General features: G+C 37.9%; 1 protein-coding gene across 1 annotated transcript; it reads left to right on the top strand.

Annotated features, from left to right (window-relative positions):
- The first annotated feature begins 2,662 nt into the window (after window positions 1-2,662).
- Window positions 2,663-11,232, top strand: LOC135615067 (transmembrane 9 superfamily member 1-like). The gene is made up of 12 exons (XM_065113073.1): window positions 2,663-2,851; window positions 6,332-6,524; window positions 6,637-6,741; window positions 6,904-6,921; window positions 7,000-7,088; window positions 7,167-7,319; window positions 7,528-7,662; window positions 7,834-8,000; window positions 9,594-9,688; window positions 9,830-10,203; window positions 10,456-10,729; window positions 10,824-11,232. The coding sequence occupies exons 1-12, from the start codon at window positions 2,756-2,758 to the stop codon at window positions 10,889-10,891; spliced, it is 1,767 nt and encodes a 588-aa protein (XP_064969145.1). The 5' UTR covers window positions 2,663-2,755; the 3' UTR covers window positions 10,892-11,232.
- The last annotated feature ends 3,105 nt before the right edge of the window (window positions 11,233-14,337 follow it).

The raw sequence follows: 14,337 nt of genomic DNA, 5'->3' as shown, positions 1-14,337 counted from the left end.
GAGAGAAATATGTGCTAAGTATTACATCAATATTCGATAGCAGAACCAGTTGATTTTTCCCTTCTATATAACTACTATCGGGAAACTTTATGTCGTGGTCAAGGTGTCATGGCTTGGTCTAATCCCGAGTGCGCATAGTCACCCATACGGAGGCTTGAGCCAAACAGATCAACGTAGGATCAGGTCGGATCGAAACTCTATCACCCGAGTGTGGTCTTTTCCTTAGTGGGCTATTATTTATTTATCATGTTTATGCACAAATGCTAGAGATGGGAGGGGAGAATTTTTGACTCAACCCCTCAGAAGATTAAGTCAGTGTTGGGTGGAGTTAAGTGGAGTCAAAGTGTTTGAGCCTTCCCTTTGGCGCCGGTCAGAGAGTTAGCTTTTATACTTGCGAACGAGTAATGGTGGTCGACTCCTCGGGTGATCCAGCTTGTACCTCTTGTGCGAGCATTGATCGACCTACATGGATTCGCACTGTGCAGCATCATTTCAAGCTTTCTGAAGTGGCTTTGTGCTTTGTGGCGTTGTCTCGTACAACACCAGATTGCGCAGGAGCATACGATCGTCCTATTCGAGTTCGAGATATCATATTGACGCATCATACCACATCAACCTTGACCTTCCTTATTGGCGACCACATGGCGGTCGACTTTTACCAACTTTTACTTCTTGCCTTAATAGAATTAATATGGATAAAACTACAAACCATCAAAGAAGTAGAAGCAACAAAGTTTTACGATTTTTGGGGACACTCAATGAGAAGCAAAACAAATAAGGAAATGCATGCGCATGTGGCCTATTAATCATACAACCTGACTTATGATATATTTTCTGAAGATGAGTTTTCGAGTGTTCATATATTATATCGTTCATAGTTTAAAAATGAGTGATAAGGTTCATGCCGCTGTTATTCATGTATACTTTGATGTATAACCCAAATCCTTATTTGACTCTAAGTTTAAGTGTTTTTAATATGACCAAACCAGGTTTTGGCACACTATTATCAACCACCCTTCTGTTCCTCTCGGATGTATTCCCTCGACTACATGTCAATAAAGTGAAGAGTGATAGGAAAAGCAATGACACATGTATTGTACTATTGATCCACCCGATCATGAGCCACCACTTGGAGTCAATATGCATGCAAGAGCTCGCACCATCCCCTCACGTGGTCGTCGACCGGAGGACGATCCTCAGGGAAGTCGAACGAGTTGACCATCGGTACATGGCAACCAGACTGACTTCTCAACTTCCCCATGATTGCACCATAAAACCTCTCAACTTCCCCTAGATTGTGTTATCGATCGCCAACGATCACCCTCGGCTATGATTTCAAAAGGGTTTGGACATTTAATCGTAGGAATCATTAATTTTTGATGACGTGGCCTGACTTTTTAGGCACTTGACATCGATCCCCATTCTCTATCTATTTCAACCATGTCCCTACTATGATAGACGACATACCTCCAGTCGTCCTTCTTTGACATAACTAATATGAAAATATATTTACTAATCATTGACATAAATAAACCATTGACCATACGAGAAGTTAAAGGGAGGATGAGCAGCCGACTACCCTCCACCAACAAATCAAGTATAAAGGTCGGTCCTCGAAACCAAACAAAATAAACAGACTCAATCTAAACTTTCTGGAGCTTTACTAAACTCTCTCTACTTTTTATACTGACTTAAGCATCGAATGAGTTGGGTCGAGATATCCCCTGACGTTGACCGATTATGCAGAACCCTGATGCATCTAAGGAGCATCTCGGGACAATATAGAGTATCACCATACAAGACCAAAATGCACCTCAAGACGACTCTAAACTTACTTCAATAGATAAACCATATTTCGAAAGGATCACGGGTCGATCGTCACAAATTAGCATAGCCTCGGAGTCCACCTATCTCCCTAACCTTACACGGGGTTTGCTTGGGCTTCTAAGATGATCCATACTTTTGGGATAGAATCAGGTATCATATTGACTATCCGATCAATGACACGAAGGCAATGAGAAAGGAAACGGTGCATAAACACTTACCATCCTGGCTTGCTTTGCTGTTGGCATTTATGGATTTTGATTGTCGTGCAATGCTGAATTGACCCAAAATGGTCGTTGGGATATTAATGAGTGGTTATTGTTGCTGTACCTCTTTCCTATCCTATTTGAGCGATGCACTAATAGGAACTGCGGCGCTCGCAAACAATCACGGGGGTTCGCGAAAGGTTCCATATCAGATCATCATGGGGCCCAACCAGATTGGATCACGCAGCGGGCGATTGAGCCGGACCTACACCTCACCACAAATGTAATTAACGTCAAAGATTTTGACTGTTGACTCGGCTTCGCCACTTGCATCAGAAAGGGGGATCGCTTATCACCGTGGTCAGATGGATCGTCTCACGAATGATACTGTTGTGTCCTCCGTGAGAGACCGACGCCGACTTCGCTGCAATAACCCAACTAGTTTACACGGAAGAGTTTGCGTACTTGTTGCATCGACCCGTCCCTACCGCGTTGACAGAAGAATAAACTCAGTTGGTGTGGGTCATTGATGACTACCAATACCGATGAAGGTAAGTTACAGGGGTACGTTCGCAGTGAGGTGGAAACATATTTTAGTGCGTTCCATTCCTCCAAATAAATCAAAAACCTCCCTCCGAATTCCCGTGTGCGGATAGAGGAGAGAGATCGAGAAGGGGCGGAAGGACCTCTTTCGCCCTCCGATCTCCGTAGATCCAGCCGCGAGGATGGTCCTCACCGCCCGATCCCTCGCCCCCCTCCTCCTCATCCTCCTCGTTGTAGCTGCTGCATCCCCGGCGTCCGCCTCGGAGTCCGACCATACGGTGCGCTTCTAGATCGTTCTTTAACCATGGATCTTGCCAATTGGAAACGCAGATGTTTAGAACCAATTTTCCTGTTTCAAATCGGTTATCCACGCTGCGTCTCCTGCCCAGCTTGATCCGTATTGGTCTTTCCTGTTAGTTCTTGCCACGGAATCACTCTAAGTGACGCAGATGGATCGATCTGTTGTTCCCGAGCATAAAATTGACCGTTTTGTTCATTACACTTAGATTTGTTCTTGATGCGACGGCAATAAAGTAGCTCTGTTGTATCTATTTAGCTCTTCTGTTCCGAGATATTCGTGCTATAGATCTAAGATGCATATAGATTTTTGTTCTTTGAGATGATCTATTAATCATGTTTCGAACTGCCTTTGCATGATCTAACTTAGTTCACCTTTTCTTTTTATTTGGTTAAACTGACTAGAGAGAAGAACTAAAAATGTTCAGGACGATGTGTCTTTTCATTAACTTCAACGTAATTGGTAATTGTGGTGTTTGGGAGAAATCACGGATGTGGATGATTTACACCTTAAGTGTCAAAGAACATTTACAGATGATCTATGTAAATAATCACAGTGAGAATTATACTCTAATGCACAAGGGGTTTTTCATGTATTCAAGAGAATCTAATTTCTCTCTTTATCACATTTAGCATGAGCTGAAGAAGAGCTCCCAGAAATTATAGCTTCTCTTTCTATTCTTGGACACGTATTGTTTATGATTTTTATCATCTCAATGGCAGTCATCAAGCTGCATGAAGACTGCTAGGACATATATTGAGGTCATTACACTCTGTGTTTGAATGGTAATGTTGTTTGGTCATGATTGTTTTCTTCAATTGTACTGACTGCACAGGATCTAGAACCTGTAATCTTTTAAGCTTTCTTTCTGAGTGATTTTTGAATCACCATAAAGTCAACTTTTGGAAAGCTGAGTCCTTTGTTGCCTCCATTGTCACTTTGTCTAAACTTTTTATTGGTTCTCGGTAACATCAGTTATCTATCATTTTGTTGCCTGGATCTTGAACTTTTTAAGGACAAGCATACTAGGTTTTGCCAAATAATAGAAATTGATCCACATGATTGAACTGAATGATTCATACTTAGGATTTCTTCTCACTGTTAATGTTATTAGGATTCTTACTACCAATGCATGCTTCAATTGCCAGATCTCTTGCTCTAATTTTTGAAAAGCTGTTTTCTCAAGCCCTCAGTTATAAGTTGGAGGCTTTTCTTATGTTCATTATCGAGCTTGGAGAAACTTTGAATGGGGTTCTTCTATCACAAATTCTATGATATGTTTTGAAACGAGTTCATCCATCGTTAAGTAAATATCTGGACCTTATCACATGTACAGTTTGAAAAGCACCATTTTTAATGTAAACCATTCAGTGACTGATATTTGATACAACACATCATGTGATGGCAAAGTAAAAAAATATATTTAATAATGCTTTTGGTTTATCTTTAGCCATAGCACTACTACTTGCAACTTTTTCATATTGCAATAGAAATCAAAGTTCAAAAACAAGGATAAAATCTAAAAACTTACCTATATAGAGAATGTTCAATGAAACAAGTGTCTGTGGCAAGAATAAGAATTGGCATGAATTTTTGGTCAACTGGAGGTACCAAGTGTGGAAGAATGTGTTAGAGATGTAGGATCAATTTATCATATGAAATAGAGAATCATTTGAGATATTTTGGTGATCTGCAAGGAACAAATGATATGGCTGTGGTAAAGATATCTTAAAACTCAGGTGGGTTATGGTGGAATCAGAATGGAGGGAAATCTAACCTGGATGGAAGTTGTTATAAATCTTTTTATATGCTTGTGATAGAACCAAGAGTAGTAATTTCATGCACCAGACCCATATTGGTACTGGACCTGTATTGGTCTTCAGCCAGACCGGTATGTGGTACATCGGTACATATCAAAACATAACATACTGGTTGGTGCTTGTACAGGGTACATTGGTATGTACTGATGTTATGAAGACAAAGAAGTAGAAGAGGAAGACTAAGTGGAGGAAGAGGAGGAAGAAGGAGGAAGGAAGAAAAGGAGGAGAAAGTAGGAGGAATAGGAAGAAGGCGGAAGAGAAAGGAAGAAGAGGGTAGTGGAGGAAGAGGAGGAAGAGGAAGAAGGAGTGGAGGAAGAAGAAGTAGAGGAAGAAGGTAGATGAAGAGGAGGAGGAAGTGTACCTGTCGGTGGCGCATAGCGTGCAACGGGCGGCAGCATGAGGAAAAAGGGCTCACGAACATGTTTATTAATTTTTTTTAAATGGTTCGATCCAGACTGTACGAAATAGGCCCATCCACATACCGGTTCATACCTAGTCAATACATATTGCCCGTGTCATAGTGATTAAGGCAAAACATCAAACATTGGATAGAACCATTGGTAGCACTTATAGTGGTTCTATCATTGTGATTTAGACCTTCGGCAAGTGTACACATATTGCTAAGTATATATACAAAAATGAAAATTGAGCTTAAGCCCTTTTTTCCCATTGCCGATCCCGTTTATTTGGGTACCAGACCTGAAAGTAATGGAAGCATATTTGCCTTTAAAAATTAAGTGCAATTTGTTTACATTGGCAAAGAGGAAGCAATTTTGCATTACATCAAACATACTCATCATTGTTTGAAGAGTTTCCTGAGCTCTATAATATGAGACTTAATTAGAATGGTGGCACAAATAAAAAATGCAGCTACCTGGGTTGGGGTGTCTGTCCATTAGATTATTATCAGTTTATGGTGGAATGATGAAACAATTGTTTGATTTGTTTTCCTTTATTCTTTGTAAATCCACAGCTACATAAGGTCTATATATTTATGGTTTATTTAGCTAGGATATTGAAACTTTTAGATACTGTTCTCAACATGTTTGTTATAGATGGAACAAATATCAGATTTTCTTAGTTCTCACACAAATGACTCTAACACTATGCAAAAGTTTTCTCTGAGAAATTTCCTCACAGGAAAATGTACTCTCTTGTCAAATAGTACCTAATGCTGATATTCTGGTTTAATTTCATTTAATTTACCCTGAGTATTTCTAGTTCTCATGTCAATCTAATCATGACCACTGTTTGTACTACTTTTCTTTACACCATAGATGCTGTGCTGTTTCTTTATAAAATCTCCAATTTTGTTACTCAAGTCATTCACTTTTATAAATAATCTCTATTGTTCACCTATTCATGTGACTGTACAAGTTTTTTTATACTGAATTCCGTTCTTGTATTATAAAAATGTGTCTCTAAAGCTGACCTCTTCTTTTAGAATCTTGATTTCTTGGTCAAGCTGTATCTATATTATCTCTGAAAAATCTCGTGTATACATCATTGAAAGAATTTAGAGTATTTTTTGCTTTTATATATATATATATATATATGATTTGTTTTTTTGTATTATATTTAAGAAGAGATGCAATATTGCCTTCGCAAATTGTCTGATTTAGTTACGTTTTATTTTGCAGTACCAAAACGATGACCATGTTACTCTTTGGGTAAACAAGGTTGGGCCATATAACAATCCTCAAGAGACATACAATTATTATATCCTTCCGTTTTGCCAACTACCAGGGAATGCTGCCCATAAGTGGGGTGGGCTCGGGGAGGTTCTAGGTGGTAATCAACTTGTTGATAGCCAGATTGAGATAAAGTTTCGAAGTACGTGGACTGTCTTTTAGATTTTTCTTTATTCCATGTACCATGAGAATAATATATGATTAAACGTAATTTTTTTAAGGTTAAAATTAATCTGTGATTTTGTTTCTTTCAGAAAATGTTGATAAGGCCTCCATCTGTGCTATTAATCTTGATGCTGCTAAGGTAAAACAATTCAAAGATGCAGTAGAGAGTTCGTATTGGTTTGAATTCTTCATTGGTATGTTGTGAACCGTGTTATGTATTTAATTTTTTAAAATTTCTTAATTCTTACATAATACAGTCTCCATTGATTGCTGATGTTTTGTTTCATATGCTTATTTGTTGATTTTCACTCCTCACTTTTCTTTGTCCCTGTTCCATGCCTACATGACGACTTCAGATGATTTGCCTCTATGGGGTATGTGTCTATCACATTTTTCTTGAAGGGGAGATATCTATGCTAATTCTTTTGTAACATACAACTACCAATATTCAGGTTTCATTGGGGAGGCTGATAAGACCAATGAAAATCGACACTATCTTTTCACTCACAAGGATATTGTTGTAAAGTACAATGGTGATCAGGTTGGCAATTTTTTAGATGTTAAGGATCTCAAATAAATAGTCTCCATAATACTTTAACTCCTTATTAACTCCTTGCAGATTATTCATGTCAATCTCACCCAAGAATCTCCTAAACTCTTGGAAGCTGGCAAAATCTTAGACATGACATACTCAGTGAAATGGATAGAAACTGATGTAAAATTTGCTCGACGTTTTGATGTATACTTGGATTATCCTTTCTTTGAGCACCAGGTACTTTTTCTTTCTCAAATTTGGGTCTCTGTCATGTGGAATGTAATTTATAATTGGAGTGCAATTCATAACTTAGATTCTGAAACATCATTTATTATGATGTCTTCATTTCCTTCCAGAAGCTTTTGCTAGTTTTGTTATAACATGTTTGAAAACTTATATTCTCTACCTACAACTATTGAACTGATTTGTGTTTGACCATTTGCAGATTCACTGGTTTTCGATTTTCAATTCTTTCATGATGGTTATATTCCTCACTGGTCTTGTATCAATGATTTTGATGCGAACTCTTAGAAACGATTACGCAAAATATGCTCGTGAAGATGATGATTTGGAGACTCTGGTGAGTTGTTGATTGTGTTTAGTTACAGTTGCACTCAAGACTGTGTGCCTAGTTTACAATCTTTGAGGTGTCAATGAATTGTTTTATTTGTATATCCATGAGTAAGCCTGAAGACAGTTTTATACTTTTCATGGCAATTTATTGATTATTGTTTTTGTGCATAATTATTAGGAAAGAGATGCGAGTGAAGAGTCTGGATGGAAGCTTGTTCATGGTGATGTCTTTCGCCCCCCGTGTAATCTAGTTCTTCTTTCAGCAGTTGTTGGTACTGGTGCTCAGTTGGCTATGCTTGTCCTCTTGGTCATTTTGTTGGCAATAATCGGGATGTTGTATGTTGGGTACGTATTTGTCACTTTTTATCTTAATTTGTATTTGAATGTTCCTTTTTTTATTGACTCTATGATTCTGATAACAAGTTTTGAAATTCTTATTGTGTTAAGCATAAATTTTCAATCATGTTGTTTGCCCAAGTGAGAGTGGGATAACATATTGGAATTCTTTCTATGCTATATTTTGGAATTTTTTTCTATATGTTTGATATTGTAATGATATTTCTGTGTAATAATTGTTTTTTCCTTGTATCTGGATTCTTTATTAAAAATGTCCCTGTAAACGTATTTTTACAATGTCTATATGAAAATTTTCATGCCAGTAATCCAGTAAATCTTTTGCTGATAAAGAACAGATTTTGACATACTTTCAGCAGCTGTTGGCTTTTAGAAAAAGAGAATCAATCACTAGATTATTAAACATATGACTTCCAAAAGTTAAGATCTCTATGTATCTTAACCTTTAGAGGGCATGATTGAAGGCAGATTCTACTCAATCATTGATGGAATGTGTTTTTAGATGTGATGTTGAGAATATTCAAGGGTGAGATGTAGGAGTCCCAGATCACATAAATTATGTCAACAAGAACCCCTGAAAAGATGTCCTTGTCAAACACACAGTACCTGTTATCCACAGACCAATCAGAATCCCCTAGACTTCCAAAATAATATATACACATATATGACACAGGAGATTTCCTCAAACAAATCGGTAGTTGCATGTCAACATGTTGATGTTATTAACTATCAGGAACTAGGCTAATGATGAAAGAAGCGATCTGAAAATTAGAAAACATAGAGAAGCTATTGAATATTCTCTTCTCAATTGTCTCCACTCTGTGATAATACATGGTTATTGTCTGTTCAATTTTATGTTTCCATTTGTGTGCCTTTATCTTGATCTGCAGAGTTGATTGCTTGGATACATACCTGAATTCGAGACTCATGCCCATGCAAACACCAAACTTAAATTTAAAGAGTAAACAATAAATACTTTGTGTGAAAGGCTTGGTTTAACATTTTATCAAGATAGTCTTGAAACTTGTTTCTGTAAGATAGCCTTGAAAACAGTTAAAGAGTTGTAATTGGATTTTTCATCTTCTTTCCTACTTATTATAGGATGAGCTTGTGCAGCTTAATATGAAATCTCTAACTATGGTATGCTTCATACATTTCCGAATACCATTGAAATACTTATACAGGTTTTTTAAGAATCATAGAGTGTTGGACTTGTTGCATTTGTTGCTTTGGCTGCTCCCTAGTAAATCTTGTCACTTAAGATGGGCTTCTTTTATTGATCATATGAGCTTAAGTTGTGAAGAAAAAACACAGATTATAAAATGAGCCTTTTCTAAGCCTCTTTATGCCTCAGCTAAATCAATACCTTTTTCAAGGAATGACTTCTGGTTGCAGATTCTTTTGCACCCTGTTTACTAAACTTTGATCCATCAATCTGATGTTTTTTAATGCAAGTTGTGTCCTATTGTGGATCATTGTTTCTGTTTAGTTTTTTATCTCACCTTTTTTTCATTTTCCTCTAGTAACATATGTATCTTTCGTCATTGTTGATTCACTACCAAAAGTTAAATGTTCTTTGGCCAGGCGAGGAGCTATTGCTACTACTTTCATTGTGTGCTATGCTCTTACGTCTTTCATTTCAGGCTATGTAAGTGGCGGTCTTTATTCACAAAATGGTGGTATGATTCTCATCAAGCTTCCCACTGTACAGTGTTCTCACGATATATATAGCATGATCTATTGTGTACTTCTTTGGTGTGATTGCTCATTCATCTTTGCTGCTGTTATTGTTTGTTTGATGCATGGCTTTCTTTTCGCAGGTAAAAGCTGGATAAAGTCGATGATCCTTGCTGCATCCTTGTTCCCATTTATGTGCTTTGGGATTGGCTTTATACTTAACACAATTGCTATCTTTTATGGTTCACTAGCTGCTATTCCATTTGGCACTATGGTAGTTGTGTTTATAATTTGGGCCTTCATCTCATTTCCACTGGCACTTCTTGGCACTGTTGTTGGTAGAAACTGGAGTGGTTCTCCAAACAATCCTTGCCGTGTGAAAACAATTCCTCGTCTGATTCCTGAAAAGAAATGGTATCTTACACCCTCCATAATCTCACTTATGGGCGGGTTGCTTCCTTTTGGTAGCATATTCATCGAGATGTATTTTGTCTTCACATCCTTTTGGAATTACAAGGTATCCCTTGCCTTAAGGTCTTTGTTTTCCATAGAAATAGATTATTATATCAACAATTGCTCTGTCTTATCTACTAATAGCTTTTGGTTACTTGAATATTTCAATTCTTATTGGTCTCTAGGCATCTGTTACTTGGACCATTTTATTTTGATTCTCCATGTTATCCAGATTTTCATATGAATTAACTTGACCTCATCTGAGACCAATATATGAGTTGCTCTCAATCCTCTCTGCTACGGTCATATTTGTCAGGTGTACTATGTCTATGGATTCATGTTGCTGGTTTTCCTGATCCTAATCATCGTCACTATGTGTGTAACAATTGTTGGCACTTACTTCTTGCTCAATGCTGAGAACTATCACTGGCAGTGGACTTCATTCTTCTCTGCCGCTTCAACAGCTGTGTATGTGTATCTCTACTCTGTGTATTACTACTACATGAAGACCAAGATGTCAGGCTTTTTCCAGACCAGCTTCTATTTTGGTTACACATTGATGTTTTGTTTGGGTTTAGGTATACTATGTGGTGAGTATTTGTTATTCAATCATCCGGCAGTTCTTACCTGTCAAGAGTTTTGCTCTTCCACTGTATTTAAAGTCGTGTTCATTTAAATTTGTAGGTGCTGTGGGATATCTCGGCTCTACCATGTTTGTGAGAAGGATATACAGAAACATCAAATGTGATTAGGTCCAGAATCAGGAGGCTCGGTGCACATCTAATAATACATCACCAAGAGAGACCAACCTGTTCGGTGTAAGATGTGAGTTACTGATCAAAATTGATGGCCTTCTAAACATGGATGACTCTGCTTTTGCTTGCTTCATATTTTTGCAACCTATCTGCCCTTTGTTTATTTTTCTGGATGTAGAGATGGTCTTCTTATACTAAATTTAGAGATACTGTCACGTCTAAAATCTTGTAGCAATCATAAAACTTATTAGTTATCTTTTGGGTTACTCAGGACTTGGAACCTTGTGACCCTTTGAACAAATGAATTCACAGATTAATAATGCTTTAGTCTTGATTTATATGTCTCTCTAAATATAGCTTGCATGTTGCTGATTAATTTGTACCACGACATGCCATTTCATGGCAAAACATGTTAAAAGATCCATCTATCTTAGGATCACAGCCTCCAATTCTAATATGTGCTGCTTTCTTATGGTCTCAAAAGTTTTCCAAATGATCCAAGCATGACACCATTTAGTATCAGGTCACACAGTTAACTTGACCCTTTAGATATGTCTAGAAAACATATAATGAAACTAGGGAATCTGTTCTTTCAGTGCAAACAAGTAAAACCTTCAACATGTTCAAGGAGACATTAGCCAGCCACATTTGTTTGAAGAGCCTGATCAATTTACTCCCCTGGCTTCTTTCTCTCCTTCTTAAGAAGGAGAAGATAAATGATCATTCTATTAATTCAAATGACGCTCCTGAAATAATTGCATGCGGTAGTTCAAACCTTTGAAAGGAAGGTCTACATGTTGGCCTACCAACCTAATATTGCATCCATCCACCGAACATGAAGAAATACTACAGGGATGCTAGTCCTCGTGACCAACCAAACGATCGGCATATGGTGGCATTATGTTTTCTTATTCTTTCCTTATCCAATTGTAAATCTTCTTCTACCTTGCACAGATGTGTAACTCATATAGAATTCAATCAAATATGTTGGTCGTCCCTTTCATCATCTATATTGAAATGGGTTGCCTCGTCACGGAAGCTTTTTCCTTAGTCATTCCATGATTCAAGTGATGGGCCTCAACATATTGACTTGTAATAGAGCTTCCACAGTCTGGACAGCTCAAGATTGGTTTGATATTAATTCCATCACCATCATTATCATGATTTGAAGTGGCCAACGCAACATTGTCGCCTCTAACACGTATATTTATGTGGAGGAAAATAAAGATCTAATCCATTGTAGAATCCTTATCTGGAGGTGTTAATATAAATCCACTTATTTGTTAGCTACATAAGCCATCCAATCATATGACTGTTTCTAGATGATGGAAACAATAGATTCGAACATCCAATCTATCTTATCTCCTTTAGTTCAAGTGGTGCTGTAAAATATTAAAAAAAAAAAAAGATAGCGGATTCAATTTTTTTTTCTTTATGTTTACTGTAAATATCAAATTCAACTGTTGTAGCAGAATGGGTACAAATAAAAGCAGTGAGTGAGAGAGAGAGAAATCAAATAATTAAAAGTAATATTCCTCCAATTTGGCTGTCGAACAGTGTCATCCGAGGAACCAAATGACATAATTTGAAATTGCAAACTGCAAACTATTGGCATCATCGTCAAGATGACGGATTCCATGAGCAACTTGGTCTACAAAACCTTTGATGTATTGCCACCAGCTACCACAGTTTGTGTACACAGGAATCAAGAAAGCTACATTTCCCCTCTAGTGAGTGATATGGACTTCTTATGCTAAAAAAAGCTGAGCAAAAGTGAAGGCTTAATTCTTTTAGGTGCATGTCCCAAGCCATCACCACGGGGACCCACTGCTCTTGTGGGGCCAGAGAGGACTGAGATGGCGTGCAGCGGCTGCAGTTCCACGAGCGCTGCCTCCAACCCGATCCGGTTTGAGGGAGTTTTGATCCGAATCCGATGGATCGGATCGTGAGATTTTTGACCCGATACAGATGGATATGATGCATACGGGTCAGGGTTAACGAGTCAATGTGAGCTCAGGTAAATTAAGCCATTTGGTCGAACCGAACCGCTTAACATGGATCGACTTTTCTCAAAGTGGCCACGTGCGTTGCACGCCCCTACAAGAGAAGCCGCAATCCAATGCAAAGCTCCGAAACCTGCTTGCTGTTCTTTTCATTAGCCAACGTGTCCTCGATTTTAAAAAATAACAATAAAAAACAAAAAATAATAATAAATGCTGGAATCACTTCGTTTTGCTAATATTCAAATCACAATTGAACGTAATACAATCTCTGATAATATATTTTAATGATTAAGATGATGAGACATGAATTTTATCATGCGCTCATGAATTATTCACTTTGAATGAGTCTATATGATTTTATATTTTTGGAATGAATCTTAAAAAGTGTTTTTGAGGTGATTTTATATTTTTGGGATGAATCTTAAAAAGTGTCTTTGAGGATAAGGGTGATGCTAGAGGTCTATAAGCCTTTAGGCCCCTACTCCTCTACCCGACCTCGGATTATTGAAGGTTAATGTATGGATTTCAACTGATTGACGGTCAATAGATTGTGATAAACTTATATGAGAAGGAAGAGACGTTTTGACTTGAGTTACGGGACCAAACGTTGGATGACCTAAGGATGGACTTATCTTTTTTACAATCAAAGCCAAGAAGAAACTCTTGATATTAAGGTCCAAGCGACGGAATGAGCCTCAAACAAAAGAAGTTTTAAAATACAGTATGACCCCTCTCCTCTTGGGATTCATGCAAGTGTCCCTTCGGGGTCACATAGAAGGGATGCTATTTTATTGATGAAATGCCAAAAATAGAAAAAAAAATCTATCCCATCCACTAGGGTGTGAGAGAATCTAGGGAAATTCTCTTATCTTCGGGGTGTTAACTAAGGAGGATATGAGATAATCCTCCTCTATCGTTTAGCATTAAAAAGGTCATCAAGGGTCTCCGTCAAGATGCTCACCTAACTCTCTCTCTCTCTCTCTCTCTCTCTCTCTCTCTTATATTTCTCCTTTATTTACCAACAACTACATAGACCCCAATCAAGACAAGGCCACCTCCCACACCCCATAAAATCACATTCCATGATCAAGATAGGGCACCTCCTTAGGATCATTCCATCAAAAAATCCATTATGACGAAAAAACGGGCTAGGAAGACACCTAAGGTGAGTGAGTCATGCATGCTCGACACGCATAAGAAGAAATTCATTACAGTGAAAAAATGGGCCAAGAAGGTGCTCAATGTTGGGAAATCTTGGGGGCGACATCACATGCGCAGCCGAAGAACAGAAAGCAAAATTCCCAATTTTCCAAAAAGATGTTCATCGTCATGCGAAGATTGGTGCACAAAATTCTATAAAACTTAAAACTGCGTATAGAGTATATTGTGTTACCTAGGGAGATCGTATATCCCTAAATCCTTACAGATCTCTAGGAGATG

The sequence above is a fragment of the Musa acuminata genome, chromosome BXJ2-6 (assembly GCF_036884655.1).
Source record: "Musa acuminata AAA Group cultivar baxijiao chromosome BXJ2-6, Cavendish_Baxijiao_AAA, whole genome shotgun sequence".
Classification (NCBI taxonomy): domain Eukaryota; kingdom Viridiplantae; phylum Streptophyta; class Magnoliopsida; order Zingiberales; family Musaceae; genus Musa; species Musa acuminata.
The sequence above is the reverse complement of the archived record's forward strand: the minus strand, read 5'-3'. Positions and strand labels throughout refer to the sequence as shown.